Genomic DNA, 16,412 nt, shown 5'->3' on the forward strand with positions numbered 1-16,412 from the left:
TTTTCAAAATGTGAAGGTATTCCAAATCACTATTTCCTGCACTTTTGGCTCTGCATTCAAGGCAACAAGCAGATGCAGAGAAATTACTATGAACAAAAAACTGCCCAAAAATGTCAGTGTTCCCAGGGGCTGGGAAAACAGGCAGAAGCAACATGGCAGGCCAAGAGAGGAACATTTCTGCTCCTACGAGTGAGGAAAGGTGAAGGTTCCTGAGCACACAACTTCCTGAGGGGCCAGATCTGGCCACCAGGAACTTAGAAACTAGTGTTTGCATCTCCCATCATGATGGAACCAGTATACATGTGTATGTACTCTTGGTAAATAAAGAGCACTGCATCTCTGGGGAATTCCATTCCTCCCTCACAGGAGCAGCCTTGCAGAGCCCCAAACGCAACCACTCCTTGCAATACACGGCTGGCAGTCCCTTCTTGAAATGAAGGCTTCCAGCACTTTTAAAGCATTACTGAGCTTCGCAGAGGTAACTTCCTAAGACTAAAATCATCAAACAATTAAACTTCCTGTTCAAGCATTGCCGTTACAGTTTTACTTGGCAGTGTACCACGTGCTGCAGAGAGAGGAGGAGAGAGGTTGTGTGAGCACCTGAGGGTGCAGCCCGGCCACACAGGGAAGGAAGGCTGGTGCTGCGGGGCCCTGGGAGTCGCGGCAGTGCCTGCAGGGGGTGGAGACAAGGCAGCGGGCCCACCATTAACACCATGCTTCTGGGGATCCTCGTGGTGCTCTTCTTCATCCCCACTGCTGATGTAACAGGTAACAAAAACCCCCCACATTTCAATCCTTTCCCCTATTTTTTTCTCACTTTGAAGGTCTGGGAAAGGGGAGAGGCAGCATGCTGCAATTGGATCAGTTTGATATAACCAAGAGGCCAATTTTTCTCCTGCCAGAAGTATCCCTCCAAGATGAGACCCAAGAGCTTTCTTTTATTTTGACTTCTCTCTAGATCCATTTGGAAATTGCATGCATGGGTAGAGGGGTGTTTATTTCACCTACACCCTGGGTTTAGCAAGTTCTGCTCACGAGTGCCTTTTCTTGGGGGCAGCAGGTCTGAGCAGACCTGGTGCCAGCGCCTGTCTTGGGGCAGACTCTCCACATCCCCAAATCTACTTCTACAGCTTTAGGCTTCCCCATGGCCTGGCTTGGTGTCATGGGCTCCAGTGCTGAGTGCAACAACATCCTCACAGGTTCAGCAAATAAATGCTCTAAAGGAGAGTTGCTTACTGAGCTCAAAGGTGGAAGGATGGGACTTGCCAAGTTTCTGATTTTTGCATTGTTTAGCGGTTTACCAATACTAACTAGACATCTAGTTTCTTTCTGAAGATCTTCAGGAAAAAAAAAAAAAAACAACTTTTTGAGATTTTGAAATCCTGAATCTTAACGAATCTTCCTGACTCTTCGGTTGTTGTGCTGAGGGTATTTATCTTGGTGTTGGCTTGCTGATGTAGTGTTCCTGTGTTCAGACCTAACACGTCTTTCCAATGGGTACATTGAAGGCAAAGCAAAGCAAGAGATGCTGGCTTTTGCTAGGATAATCTTGAGACAGACAATTTTTCAGACTGCTGGCTGTGAACTTCTCCAAATATCAGTGTTTTGTATTTTCCAGGGAAGTTACAAATAGGAAAAAAAATCTGGTTTCCAGTACAAAATTTATAACATAGAGAACATCTTAAAACATCACTTTTTCTAGTATGAGAGATGCAACTGAATATATTTTTTTCTTATTTCTATATTATTCTCCCGTAATTCTTTTCCTTAGTGAAGGCATTGGTGTTTGCATGACACTGTGATATACATTTTTTAAGAAATCATAGGGGGTTTTTTCCTTGTCCTTTCCCATGTTTATAATTCTATGTTAGCAATATCATAATTATTTCCAGAGCAGGCCCCTGGATTGTCAAAGAAGACACTAATTCCAGGAGGGGATAAGTATCAGCAGTAGGTTAATAGTTCTGAACACATTTCCATGAGGTGTGAACAGCTTTTAAGCAGTGCTTTTGAATTGCAACAAAATAAATCACAGTGTGAGGTTCTCAGACACAGGTGTTATGCCACGGCTTTATAGACACACATACACTTGCTTTGCATGAAGACCTTGTGTTTCTCCAACAGATTCACCAAGACTGTACAACTTCTTAAAGAGAAGCACATGAGGTCATATGCTTCTCAGGGCTCTCATCCTTTCCCCATCTATTTTCTTCACTCTTCATTTTCAAGATAAGTGGTCCTTAGTACATGGAAAACATTGAGGCAGGTCAAAACCCTGCAGGACTTCCTCAAGCCATGAAGTGCACTATAAGCCTCAGGTATTTTGGTTTGGGAAAATCCACAGAATTCATCCTGTTGTTAGACTATACCAGTGGCTGCTGCAGGTTGAGTTTAAATCATAAAAAAGGACTTGAAATACTAGTTCAGTCATTTCCCTTTTGCAGAAACACTAACGTTTGCAAAGTTGGTCCTCCTCCCCTTTTTGTTGGCTAAATAATTACCTTGCTGTGGACTGTCAGAGAGGCAGCTAGATCAAAGATCAAGTGTCTGGTATTTTGTGAAATAAGGAATATAAGGAGGTTCCCACTGCAGTGTACCATAACTGACCTCATCTTTTTACTATCCACATAACCTTCTGGCTTATGGTCTCTGGGGGTTAAAATCAACTTCTAACCTACCCAGATTACCAGAATGCAAAAGATGGATGGATATGAGGCAAGGTTAGCTGAGAGTAGGATGACATCAACTAATTCCTGTTTTAAAAAAATAAATCACAAACTGCCAAGAAAAACCCCTGTGCTCACACTGGGTTTGATTAAAGCAAGAGTGTCACCTGGGCTTTCTGGAGTACTCCTGCAGTACTTACAGCAAAGCAGGAAAGAGCCAGAAGGAGAGGTTCCCCCCAGCTGCCCATCACACAGCTGGGTGGCCTCGAACCAAAGCACAAGAGAAGGAACCTTGTATCTGGGAAAGAAGAGTAAGCATAATTGAACAACAAACCAGCAACAGCAAAAACAAAATAGCTTTGTTTATAACATACCCGTGTGCCTTTCTGCCTGTGGCTTAAACAAATTCCTTTCAGTTTTTTCATTTAGGTTTTTCCCTATCCCCCCAGGGAGTTGGGTGGGCCATTTTTTTCCTGTGCTTACAGAAATGCCAACTTATTTTGGATACTTTGCTCTGGAAAATAGCTTCTTGAAGTCAGCTGGCATAAAAAAGGAAGAAGAGCACTAAATATTTTAGCAGAATATTTTTTTCCAATAGCTGATGATGATTCATGAAGAGTTCTGGTGAAAAAAAAAAAGCAACACCTCAAAATAGTTATTTTCCATACTTTGTCAACTCTATTTCACTTTCTTGGCAAATAGAAAAAAAAAGCTTCAATGAAGTTTTGCTTGCATTGGGTTCAATGATCAGAGAGTCAGTATTTTACAGATATTATAGATGGATGGCATTTTGTTTCATGATCCAAAACCCCTTCACATGTGATTACAAGAAATATTCAACACTACAAATTATCTATAAAAAGCTTAACAAGCATTCAGAGATCTTACACACCATTGCATATAAATCCTAAGATCCTGAGAAGGCTTGCAGCCTGTGTACATTGACTGAAATGATTTTACATTTTTAAAGTCACTGCTTTTTGAAACTGTAAACAATTATTTTTCATAACTGGTATTTTCTTGGCTGGGTAAGGCCAAGATACAGACATTTATTACTACACAGCATGGCTGAACAGAGCTCTGAAGTGGCAATCATAACCCTAGTTAGGGGAATGGAAACACCAACTAAATGTTTCAGAGTTTCACCATTTAACAAACCCAAAGTGACACTTATTAGGAAAAACTGTCTCTGTGAAGGCAAAAGCAGCCTCAGCCCATGTTTGCTTGGAATGGGCTACATCCTACTAAGAATGTAGTCAAATCCTATTCAGATCATCTGGGAAGTGAGGGATGTTAGGCATTACTGTCATCCCCATGAAAGTAACACACATTTTAGTATGACTGACTTTCTTCAATTTAAAACAACCTCCAAATCCAGAGAAGGAGGATGACAGCAGGGCTTCTCCAGCATGCCAGTGGGGTAAGCTTGCCTTGCCCCTGTTGGCATTGCAGCCCAACCAATTCATGTGGTGCTAATGAGTTCTTCCTATAAATGAAAACAAAAATATCTCCTTTAATTTAGATTTGAACTGATTTGTGAAAGTAGATTTGGGTGCTTAGCTTCAATCATGTAGGAGCTGTCTTCATTTAATGACCCACAAATGAGCATTTCCCACTGCTCAGCCAGTCTCCATCCCAGCATCAGCAGCACAGAGCTGGGTTTTCAAACCTGGCCTGCAACACAAGGCAAGCAGAGTGGATTATAAATACAAGAGGTGAAAATAAATTGAAGAAATTTATCATTTTAGTTAAGTGTATCAAAAGAGACTAGTTGCCAATTAGCACTGTGTCATGGCAGGGACATAAATAGTCCAGAGCTGTAGTTAAACAGTGGAGTTCAAGGCATGAACTCGCAGGTCTAAACATCAGGAATACAGGTTAGCTGATGACACCAAAAGAGAGGGGGATAAGTCATTGAGATCTGCAGAAGAGTCTAAATATCTGAAGGCAGTCCCTCAGGGATGGGATTTTCAGTGTTCTCTGACTTTCCTCTGGCCACAGAGAAAATATGATGAGGCTGAGCAATAAATATCCATTAGTTTTCTGTAAGTACTAGCAATGAAAACAGGCAAGCATTTTTAAAGTGTAATGCTTCTGCCTGTTCTGGGCCCCTATTTTGGTTGTCAACTCTGAGACAGAAAAGGTCTCCCCTGAAGGTGTATTCAGTCCCTGTGACAACCAGGGTTGTAGTAGTGCACAAATACTGCAAAGCAGTAGAATAACTCTGTCTCAAGAGAGATGTGTAGAATTAAGCTCTGGTAAAGGTGGGAAAGTTCTACTGCAGACTTGCAAACTGCCACACAGGCCGAAGATCAATTTTCTCACCAACAAAAATACGATCAAATACCTTGTCTAAAGCAGTGGAATCCAGTGGAAACCTCACCCCTTATTAGAATGCCTTATAAGCCTATGTGAGAGCTTTTGTCGGAAAATGCTGATTCAAGGAAACCAAATTGTTTTGCTGAAATGTCTTCATTTTGATGAAAACTCACCACAGGCACCACCTTGAGTAAAGACTTGCTTTCTTACTCTCTTACTTAGCCACTCTGTCCTAGGATTCAAAGATCCTTGTCTCTTTCTATTGGAAAGCCTGGAAAGGTTATCCTTCAATCAAAGTTTCACAGTGTTTTGGTTGCCTGGACATGGAATTTCAGAGCTGTTATGAGCTCTCCTCCACTCCCTCACTAACAGTGCTGAGCAAAGAGATGCAAGGAGGATAGGCTACAGTCTTTCTTTGCTAAAGATAGCCAGTAAATCATTCCGTGTCTCACATCTCCTTCTCTTATTTGTAGCAAGGGCTGGTAAACGAGACTTTCAATAAGAGAATTAACAACTTCAGCAGTTTCACAAGTTCTGCTGATAACAGGAGAACCTGCTAGCCAAAGGTTGTTTTTACTACCCACACCTTAGCACTAGTCCTTGCTGTCTCATGCATCTCTTGTGTTTACTTTCACATTCATCCCAAAGGAGTATCCTGCTTAAGAGGCTGGGATACTTCATCTTTTTGTGCAGGCATGACTACAGTAAGCATAATTTGGTCCTAAATATTGTTAAAAACAGTTTTAAACAGTAATTTTCTGGTCATTCTGGTTCTGGCCTCCTTCCCACTTCATTTCCCTTACTAGCCTTTTTGAAGTCTCACAACATGGATTAAGTAGAAAGAATCTATGTTGGCACCACATTTTGAGGACAAGAGGCACAATTGTCATTCTAACAGCCATGGTGATTCTCAGGGATCTGTAAAAGACCATCCAGACCTCATATGAACTGAGCTTGCATGAAGACTTAAGCAGTCATATAAAAGCTTTGGCAAGTCTCTAGATTGAGAGCCACAACTCTCTTCCTCTTACTTAGGTGTCATCATTTGGAAAGAAGGGCCTCATTTGTGCAGGATGGCTTTTCTTGGAAGAAGTTGTTGTTCTGCATAGTCCTTGCTATGTTTCATTGTTTGGCAGATGATAGCACAGAGGTCTACATGTCAGAAAACATTTCCTGTTTATGTATCAGTCTGGTCAATTAAAATTCAATTATACATTCATGTGACATGCTTTTTTCAGGCTTTTTTCAAGTGCTAAGTGCCAATGCAGTGTCAGATTAATCAGCTCCTGTGTCCCTTGAGAGATTAAGAATCTACTACAGCTGCTGGCTAGAGAAATTACTTATTTTACATTAAAATGATAGCAGTTCATGCTTTTAGTGTTCATTGCCCAAGGTCCAAACCCTTGAAATGGTTCAGCAGATCCACCTGCAAACTCTTCAGGAGTCCTTGAATTAAAAAGAAAATGTATAAATAATATTCTCTTATCTGACTGCAGTGTCAATTCATAGTATTTTCACTCCATAATGTTCCTCAGGAAACTACTGGCTAAGTAAAGGATAGAGTAAGAAGGCCTTAGGTGTACACACAAGCACACAGGTGCAGACTAGGCTTCTGAGCTCTGATGTTACATCTTAATCACAGGCCACTGTCTCTGCTAGTGTTCTGACTGAAGAAAAACACTCTTGATCTCAGTCTCCCCTAAAGACTGTAATATTATTTACATGCAGGTGGATTGCTGCAACAGTAGTTGCAGTGAGAAACTCTGTGAGAAAATGCTTCTGCAGATGGGTGGTTTTGTACTCCCTGGCAGGGAGTGTCAGCAGGGGAGAGGAGATATGGAGAAGAGTTGCATGGGAGGATGTGGGGTTCTGAAATCTCATACTATATTTTATAAACAAGTGCTCTTCTCATTTTCTCCCCTCCCTTCCAGAAAACAAGATTTTAGTGGCTCAGCATCCTTTGCTCATTGTAACTAACCAAACTGCAACTCTAGTTTGCAACTACACATACAATGGGACAGGGAAGGAATTTCGAGCTTCGCTACACAAAGGAACGGACAGTTCAGTTGAAGTTTGCTTTATTTCATGGAACGTAACCAAAATTAGGAGCAATTCGACTAAAGAATTCAACTGCCAGGGGGATCATGATAAAGACAAAGTCATCTTCAATCTTTGGAACATGAATGCCAACCAAACTGACATCTACTTCTGCAAAATTGAGGTCATGTATCCACCCCCATATGTCTACAATGAGAAGAGCAATGGGACTGTCATTCATGTGAAAGGTAAGCTGGGAAACCTCTGTAGGCCAATATCCTCCCTATGCACACTCCCTACATAATGATTGGAGGAAGTTTGTTTCCTTTAAAAAAAAAAAAAGTTGGATTGCCTGGTAAAACTACATTCCTGCTCTGGACTTCCTGAAGAAGAGATCTTAAAATGATGATTAATAAAAATGACACATTGGAACAAGGAATAAATAAGCAGAGATTGATGGTTTTAATTTCATGTACTTAAAGTTTTCTTTGCTCTTTCCTTAAAGAGACACCCATCCAAATACAACAGCCTCAGTCTACAATGCCTTTGTGGATTCTGGCAACAGTGACTGGAATTCTTGCACTCTACAGTATGCTAATAACAGCAGGTTTTTTTAACTATTGGGTAAGAAACTTGTATTCTCCTTTTCTCTGTATGTTCTAGTAGTTCATTTCTCAGGCTATACTTGCCATGCTTACCACTAACTCACCGATACCCCTTCAGTACAGGACGACAGTGTTTCTTCATCCCAGCTATGTATGCACACCCATGGTGTACCCCAACAGAGCTGAAACACCAGATGCTCTCCAGGTGGATTGTCAGGCCTCTGCAGTAGAGTCCTACAGCAGATTGTGATGCCACAGTGTTGGCAGTGCCCTGCACACCCGCAGTTCCAGGACACCTCTGCCAGCCGAACCCGTCAGGGAAATCTAGAACTACAAGCATTTCTGGCAAAACCCTATGAGACTATACTGACAGGAGCTCACCTACAATAAAACAATCTATAGGGAGCCCTCAGCCCAGGACCATCTGCACTGGTGTCTTGTGTCTATCCAGCAATTCCCTTGAGCAACCACTATTTCTGGCAGCTTGACTACAAGGGAGTAGGAGCACCTGGATCTCAGTAGCTCCTTGTCTGTACATCAACAGTAAGAAAGCTGAGACAGCCTTATGGCTCATAATTTTTACTCTTTGGAGAGTTGACTGGCCCAAGTTGCATCCAGTTCTCCTCCTGGCATGATACAGGGGCAGCAGAAGGACATTTTCCTTGACAAGTCTTAGGACTTGATCTCCAGAGTCAATTTACACTACTTACTCCATGTGAGAAAGACTTGAACATAGAGAACTCAATTCCTTCCACTCTGACTTTCCCCTCTATTTTTGTTGTTAAATAGCAATTTTCAACACAACGATTATTAGGTAGCCTGTATAAAGGGTGCAGTCTCTGCCAGGCTAAATGTTGCATGTATACAGAAAGCCACTCAATGTCACGGCTAGCTGAAGCTTAAGATCTGCTAAGTGTTTCACAAAAGGCCACTTTCTCAATCTGTGGCTATTTCTAATGGAAAACAATCAAAGGGGGCACTGCTGCAGGAAAATGGAAAGGCCAGTTAAGTGGTTCTTCTTTGTGCCCTGTTGTAGAGGCTGACTGAGAGAGCTGAGAGGATTACTAGAGCAGCTGCTGGTGTTACAGTGCTGTGCTGCAGATGAGATGCTATAGCTTCAAATCCATCATTTACAATCTGAACCATTTTCTCTGTGCTATATTCATTTGCTACCTAATGGCTTCACACTTTGCCACTAACACATCTGCCCCCAGCAAGGGTGACAAGGCTGCATTGCCATGTGTGCTGTTTGCTGCATCATTTTTTACCTGCTGTTATTACTGCTAGTAGTATGTTTCAGATGATATGTATTCTAATTGTGGATGTATTTAGAGTGTTGTTGAATGTAAAAACAGCTGCCTAGAAGAACTGTGAATTGTAAAAAAAGGTACTAATTGTGGTACTCGACAGACATGGCAAGCCTGATCAGTTCCTGAAAGCAGCTAAAGATTTGTCTATTTTCATACAGTTCTGCCTTCCCTGAAGGAAAACTGCTTTCCATTGCAAAAGTAGCAGTCTTTCATCCTGTAACAGCCCAACAATCACTGATGCTAGCAAAATGTCTTTCTCCCATGCAAAAATACCTTCTAGGTGAATCAGAAATCCTGTATTATGGAGATGAACACAGAGATAAAGCTTTGTATCTAATGCTGTACATGCACTGACTGCATTACATGGCTTAAGCAGTATGTAACTCACATTCAACCCTTTGCATATACAGAATATTAATGTTAAAAAGCTTAAAATATTTCATAGTAACTGCCCCACTCTGCACATACAACATAATTCAGCCATCAGATTTTCTAATGCAAACCTCCTCCAATTCCACAGCATCATATGCATGTATACTGCAGCATATGCAACTATTTCTGTCCATGGGAAGGGAATTTCAGTAAAAAGGAGATCACAAAAGAGGGTATGATCACTATTAAGGAAAAAGCATGGAAGCACTTTACTTTACACCTGATCAATAAAGCCTTAAGCTATGTAAAAAAACACCAACCTTTTGCACAGCCTGCAGCAGTCAGAGGCTGAAATGCTGCTGTAGCCACATATTTCCTCTGTGATTTTAGGCAAATTATTTCACCTGTCTTCTGCTACTCTTATTTCTAAAAGAGTTGATTCTTCCCTTGTCTCACAGGGGCATTATAAGCAGGAATCCAACTGTAGAAATAAGATTTTTGAGGCCTAGATTAGGAGACATAAAAGATTAACATCAGCTCTGATTCTTTCACTTCTTGAAGGAAGGTTCAGAACAACATATGCATTGTGTATTACTGCTGTAAATAGTAGGAAAATCATAGTCTGGGCTGATTTTTCATGCTCTTCTTCTGTTTGAGTTAAGCTAATTTCTCTTTACTTCCTAATAAATGAGGACAGCCTTCACAGCTCAAACTCTGTTTCTGCTGAATCATTCCACAGATGAGAGAGGCAAGATGATGGTAAGAGGCATCAGTTTGTATCCTTGGTGTGCAGCATTCCTTTACCTGAAGAACTAACACTGTTAATCTCCCACCAGATAAGCTGGAGACTTACTTTTAGGTTGGGTAAATTCCACAGATTACTTGATGAGAACACGTGTTCTAATTCTCTTGTAAATGTATTTAAACTGAAGCCGCCTTACAAATATGCCTGCTTCCCTGAACAGGGACCTAGGGCCAGAACTGTCAGCAGCTAACATGAGAGTTTTCACAGTTGTCTTCCCCCTCCTCCCACAGCAGAAATCCAAGAAGCGTCTGTACCACCAGAGTGACTACATGAACATGACTCCCCGGCACCCTCCGTACAAGAACAAGGGTTACCCGTCCTATGCCCCAACGCGGGACTACACCGCCTATCGGTCCTGGCAGCCCTGATCCCACAGGAGCCTCGTGTGCTTCTGGGCAGACATGTGCTCTGGGGCATGGAAGGAAGGACAGCCTCTCACCTTCTCATCCTCTTTGTTGCTATTGATTACAGACACCTACACCTAGCAAGTGTTAACTAAACTTTGATCATTAAAAGAAAATCCAGACCAACAAGCCAATATAAAAAGGGGGGGTGGAAAGGGGGAAGTAAAAAAAAGAATTTTTCTCCATGATGGCTGAAAATGAGGCCCGGCTTGTGTTGAGGGTTGTCAGTGGATAAGATGGAAAGATGGCATCAGACCTCAGAGCTGGTTTCTTCCTAACAGTTGTGGTTTTGCTTAACTGTTGGAAGAAGCAGAACTTCTGATCTTTTCCAATTACTACTACCTTAGATTTAATCCTTAATTTCCTTCCCTGTATTGTTACTGTTAAACCTAGCAAAATGTAAAAAATAATATCTTTTTCTCTGATACACGAAGACACAGTTTGAAGTTCAAAACACATGCTTAAAAGAAAGAGAAAAAGGTCAGTCAGAAGGCATCCAAGCTATTACGCTATGGAGCAAATGATCTGCCAGGACAAATCAAGCTAATAGAAAACTAGTAAACCTTCAACATGTGAGTCCTTAGGCTGGACACCTTGTAAATGTTCATAAGGCCATCTGCAGTCATGACCAAGCAACTCCACAGACCGAAAGAGCAAGCAACCTGAAGACAAAATCAAGACAAGGGGGAGAGGAAGAAAGATGTCTTAATCATGAACAACCCCATTTCTTTTTTGTTTGCCTTCTGCATCAAGGGAATGCAAAGTCATATATGAAGCATTAGAAACAGAGAGCTCAGATTTTGAGAAGATTTTTACTTTATTTTTTAATTTGAGATTTCAGAAGGTATTCCCGAGTCCTCCTGAAAATTCATGCACATCTTCTGGCACCTAGGTTGTACCAGAGCTCTTCCAAAAATTTGGGACAAGTTCTGAGTAACTAAAGACCACTTAAATTTTTTTTTCCTGTAAGTATCTGGTTTTTGGGGTGTGAGAGGACTCTTCATTCTCAGCATTGTAAATTGGACATGCAAGTTCTCAGACATCTTCAGGATCTGCTCTGGGCACTTTGAGGAACTTTGTGTTACCTGGAAGATGCTTTTCTCTCTAAAGATGTTCTTCAGGGCTGCTCCATGCCAGAGCAGGACAAAGTCATTAGCAAAACATGATCCATTCTTTCAATCTAGTATATTTACAATAACAGGATATCCTAAATTGTAAATGGGGTTGCCTTGGCATAAAATCCCTTTTCATACTGAGGAGACAATGTTTATTTTGTAAAGACTGCTGAATAAACAATTAAAAAAAACCACATTCCCATCTTGAAATAAAATTTGGATTGTACAACATTTAATTTCCTTCAAGCTAGGATAAGAATATTCTTTCTCTCTTTGAGGAGGCAGGGTGAAAGTAGAGATGTGGAATCATGACAACAATCTACTTTGATGTCTTAAGCCAAGAAAACAACTTTGGCACTTCCAAATTGGAAGGTTTTTTTTGAATTTGCTGACTTGGCCTCAGATCTTCCACTCTGAGTCTTATATCACCATGGACCATGTTCCTGGAGGGCGCTGTGCCACCTCTGAGCAGCAGTGAGGTGCCCCTTGCCCCAGCCAGGGACAGCAGCATCCCGATGGCAGTGGCAAACAAAGGCAAGAGGCAGTGCTGGGTCTTCAGCATGAGAATCCAGTCATGAACCTGGCAGGCCCTGAGAGCCTTGCTCTGGTTCAGTTCAGCAAGCTCAAAAGCTTATGATTGAACCAAAGAACTTCAAAACAACGTCTGATTTATTTCTTCTCCTTTCCCCTCACCACATTGACAAACACTCCAAGGCTGACATTTTTCTACATACAATTTTTTCACTGCACCTTTGTAGTGCAGCTGAGGCAGCTAGGAGCATGTGCACAGAGCAGAGGGGAGGGAGCCAGGCACATTGGCATCGCTGCATGGGGCCAGCCTGGCCCTCCTTGCTGGCACTGACAGAGGGATGCTAATGCCTTGCCACCTCCCTCCTTACTTGGAGGGGAGATATGAGTGATCCTGTGCTGGGGCACCCAGCCACTTCCAGCAGAGAGCAGCAGGCTGAGCACAGCTCTCTGTCAGGGTATGGCACCGTCTTGCCAATTTCCAGGCTGTCACTGTGTGGCACAATGACACAATGACATGCATGATCACATAGAAAACCACAACTTCTAGTACAAGTATAAGATGAGATGGCAAATGTGTATCAAACCCACAAAACAGAATGGATGTTCTTTGCATAAACTGCGTATATACATATTTAGGTATAGATGCATCTATTTATTTCACTGCATATATATTCCCTAGAGTTTTATTATACTTTTGGCAATCTCCTTTTAAAATTATTAAATAGATACAGTAAATTAAATCTTGAATGAATGTATTAGGCCTGAGGCTAGTCAGAGGAAACTATTGCTTTCCAAAACAAATATTGGTATAATTTGCTTTCCTTCGCCCTAACACTTTTGTACTTTCCATATTTAAAAAATACTGGTAGCTACCAGGACATGATACTGGAAAGTAAGACCTGGAACATCTGCAACAAGTATTAATTCATTCAACTGACCAAAAAGGAAGGGAGATACAGAGAAATATCCTAACATGAAAAAATGAGGAGAATCAGGACATGAGAAATCCCAGCACTGTGTTAAAATGGACATTGCTGTTACATCAAAGCTCTATAGGGACATGAATTGCAGACTATTGGAGATGGGATACCAGCAAATTGCTTTTATCCACCAGTGTAAAGGATGAAAATAAAGTGTTTGCAGAGAAGCAAGCCAGTTAAGCCTGGAGTCTGCATATGTGGATCAGCATAGTCGACAAGCAGCAATCCTAATTTATTCCATCTGGTTTTAGGCAATGCATAACATGCCAGGACAGTCCTGTCCCTCCCTGGCCCTGCCTTTGGGGTCTTTATGCTTTTTATGGGATGATGTAAAAAGAAACCTCCCTCTGCTGCAGCTCTGAACTTGGAAACTGTGCCTCATGGAGGGCAGAGGTAAATCAATAGGGTTTTCTGCCTTACACATAGGTTTAAATTCAAATGCAAATATAATCCTGCCAAAGAGCGATTTAATTTTTCATCCTCCTTTCCCCCACTTTTGGGTGTCAGTGTCAAATGAACATCTGATCTGCAGTCATCACATCTGAACAGCAATCAACATATGTTGCAAGGGGTCAACCAAGGGTTGTGCAGCTCCAGCCCCCTGCATGCTGATTCCTGTTCTGCACATCTCAAGCACAGCACAATACAACAGCCTGCCTCTTTGCTTCCAGGAACCAAAGCCCTGGAAGACTAATGCCAAGGAGGTAGCTTGTGTTATCTCTGCAGTCTTGAACCTTCCCCATTGGGGTGGTCAGGCTTACTAAAGCCAAAAGTCTTGGATGTTCCTTCTAGTCTGAATATTCCAAATTCCAATATCATCCCCCTGTATAACATTTTCCCCAAATGCCTCTTATTTCTTCTGTAGCTATAAATGTGAATCCTGCATCTCTGCCAAACAATATCATATCTTCCTTCTTTGTGCATCATCTTTTCCCTTTCGTTGCTATTCCAGACTCAGCAGTTCAGGAATCCATCCTATTTGTTAATCTCTAACACCACTGAGCCTTCCACATGCACTCCTTCCTGACTGGTTACTTGCTTCACAAAGACTGTCTTGTGTGCCACATTCCTCCTCAGCTTGGGGTAGGGAGTTGCCATAGGAGATTGAAGCCATGTGGTGATTGGATAGGTACATGTTTTCTGTTTGAAGGATTTGGAGGGTCTTTCATCCCTTTGATTTTTCCCATCATCTTCAGATTTTCAGTTGTGCCAAACAGCCACGTGGGAATCCCACACACCACATGCTTCCCACGGTGCATTTAATTTCTGTACATTTCATTTCCTGTGCATAGCAGGCTCTTGGCTATGGCCAAGTTCATTATGCCTGCAGACATGCTCTGACAGCAGAAGCAACTTTGGCTACTGATGGTTTGTTTGACTAATAAAAACATGGTACAAAAAGCTTGAGTTTTAAGAGCACACAGGCAAAGGCTTCAATGGTAAAGATCAAATCTTTCCACTCTCAGCAAGGCTTTTGCTGTGTGACTGGAAAATGTGTTATGCAAGATGAATCACAGGCCAAGACATAATTTTGTTAGTCACTCATACTAACCAGAAAACAGGTTAGGGTGTTGAGAACACGATCAGCTTTGTTAAGGTTCAGTAAAGACTGGGAAAGGCTGAAAACAGCATTAAGCAGTAATTTGTAGCCGAAGTCAGTATCTTTAAGTGGCTGTGAGAGGGAAACAAGCTGCCTATCTTGATGCAAATGGGTTGTTCTTCCCAATTAGGTGCTTTTGTTAGAGCATCACATTACAGTATGCTACTATTCCAGCCTCGAGGGCATGCAGATAGTATGATGTGGCTAATTTGGCTGACAGAGTATTAGGAGGCTGCCAATTTCATATTAACCCATTTGCAAAGAAACAAAAAGTTGAATGATCTCAAATTCATGATGGGTTTTTTGTTTGTTTGCTTTTTTCTTTTTCTTACCAGATCTTCAGAATCAAGGCACTGGTTCTTCTTCCTGCTCCTGCTGCTGCCGTTGTTCTTTTATTAAAAATAAAATATAACTTTAGGTCACATAAACTTACCAGGAACACTTCAGTTTCATTCATCTGACTATTGAGATTATGAGGAATTTTCAAATGTCACAGTTTTCATAGCCATTGTATCATTACGTGGCTACATCATTCCTTTTCCTTATTGTCTTCTTTTTCCTTCAAGGGAAATTTCTGGATTGGTTGAAAGGTTCTCATGGGTTGGAACAAATCTAGTTTTTCAGACAGGAAAGATTACTACCTAACCAGCAAAATCAAAGATGCAAGCAAGCAATTAGTAACAGTTCTGTGGAAATTAACGTAGTGGTTTCAATCTGGTAGGAGGATCAAACAGCCAAAATTTTTATAATATCCTTTTCCTCTAAAATAAAGAAGCTTAATAAATTATATACTAGAGTACCTTAAAAGACAAGAGATCAGGTTGCGAAATTAAGAAATCAAAGACAGGAAATGCCCGAAGGAAGCTTTCCTATCCAGCCTCCCTTCTGCCCCCTCGTGTGCCCGGAGCGGCTCTTTACGCTCGCTGCTTTCCCCGCTCAGCCCAGCCCTCCCCGAGCGGGGCCGGCGCCGCTGCCTCGCAGCGCTGCAGGGAGGCTCCGGGGAGCGCCGGAGCAGCCCCCAGCGGCGACACATTCGACAGCAGCTCGAGCCCTTCGCATGGAGGCTGCAGCAGGGCACAGCTAGCAATCAGGCTAGCTCAGATAGTAGCCAAATTAGTGCCCGACAGCCTCCTCAGTGCCCCACTAAATTAGATCACTCTGTCGTGAGTCAGAATGAACTAATTTTCCTGCTATGCTTGCTGCCTGTGACAGCCCTTGGGCGACTTTAATCTTCAAACACCAGTGGTCAACATGAGAGCTGATTTATTTTTTTTCCTCGTGAAAATGATTAAGCAGATTGCTCACATTTCTTCCTGGGCTTCTCAATCTTCCCCAGACAAATCAAAACTGGCTGCAGAAAGGAAATTATTTATCAGTTTGTGTAGCTCATCAGCTCCTGATACTTAGGGACAGAGGCTGAAGTCCAGGCTGGAACGACGCCTTTGGGAGCATTATCCTGTCTTTGTAGCTTTTTCTCTCATTAGCTGATTGTTGAAGTAATGCCAGTGTTTTATCTTAACAACAACAAAAAAGTGTAAGCCTATGAAGATACAGAATTGGACAGCAGGGGAATAACCTCTCTCCCTCCTACAGACACACAGTTGACATTACTTTCAAGTCCAGCCCTGTAAGGGAGAAGTTCACCAGTAAGGATGGGAGAAGCAAAAG

At 41.9% G+C, this 16,412-nt stretch overlaps 1 protein-coding gene across 2 annotated transcripts; it reads left to right on the forward strand.

Annotated features, from left to right (window-relative positions):
* The first annotated feature begins 586 nt into the window (after positions 1-586).
* On the forward strand, positions 587-11,827 carry CD28 (CD28 molecule). Of its 2 annotated transcripts, none has more exons than XM_063161387.1 (4): positions 587-768; positions 6,917-7,270; positions 7,528-7,646; positions 10,345-11,827. In XM_063161387.1, exons 1-4 carry the CDS (start codon positions 714-716, stop codon positions 10,480-10,482), a joined length of 666 nt encoding a protein of 221 aa, XP_063017457.1. In that variant the 5' UTR covers positions 587-713; the 3' UTR covers positions 10,483-11,827. The 2 variants fall into 2 exon arrangements, with proteins under 2 accessions (XP_063017457.1, XP_063017458.1); XM_063161388.1 differs by having other exon boundaries at positions 10,348-11,827.
* The last annotated feature ends 4,585 nt before the right edge of the window (positions 11,828-16,412 follow it).

The sequence above is a fragment of the Melospiza melodia genome, chromosome 8 (genome assembly GCF_035770615.1).
Source record: "Melospiza melodia melodia isolate bMelMel2 chromosome 8, bMelMel2.pri, whole genome shotgun sequence".
NCBI classification, from domain to species: Eukaryota; Metazoa; Chordata; class Aves; order Passeriformes; family Passerellidae; genus Melospiza; species Melospiza melodia.

Excerpts from the sequence above, each read along its gene's own strand:
- CD28 (XM_063161387.1), top strand. The coding sequence starts at position 714 with ATGCTTCTGGGGATCCTCGTGGTGCTCTTCTTCATCCCCACTGCTGAT. Across the intron at positions 769-6,916 it reads CCCCACTGCTGATGTAACAG|AAAACAAGATTTTAGTGGCT; the intron begins GTAACAAAAACC and ends CCTCCCTTCCAG. Across the intron at positions 7,271-7,527 it reads GACTGTCATTCATGTGAAAG|AGACACCCATCCAAATACAA; the intron begins GTAAGCTGGGAA and ends CTTTCCTTAAAG.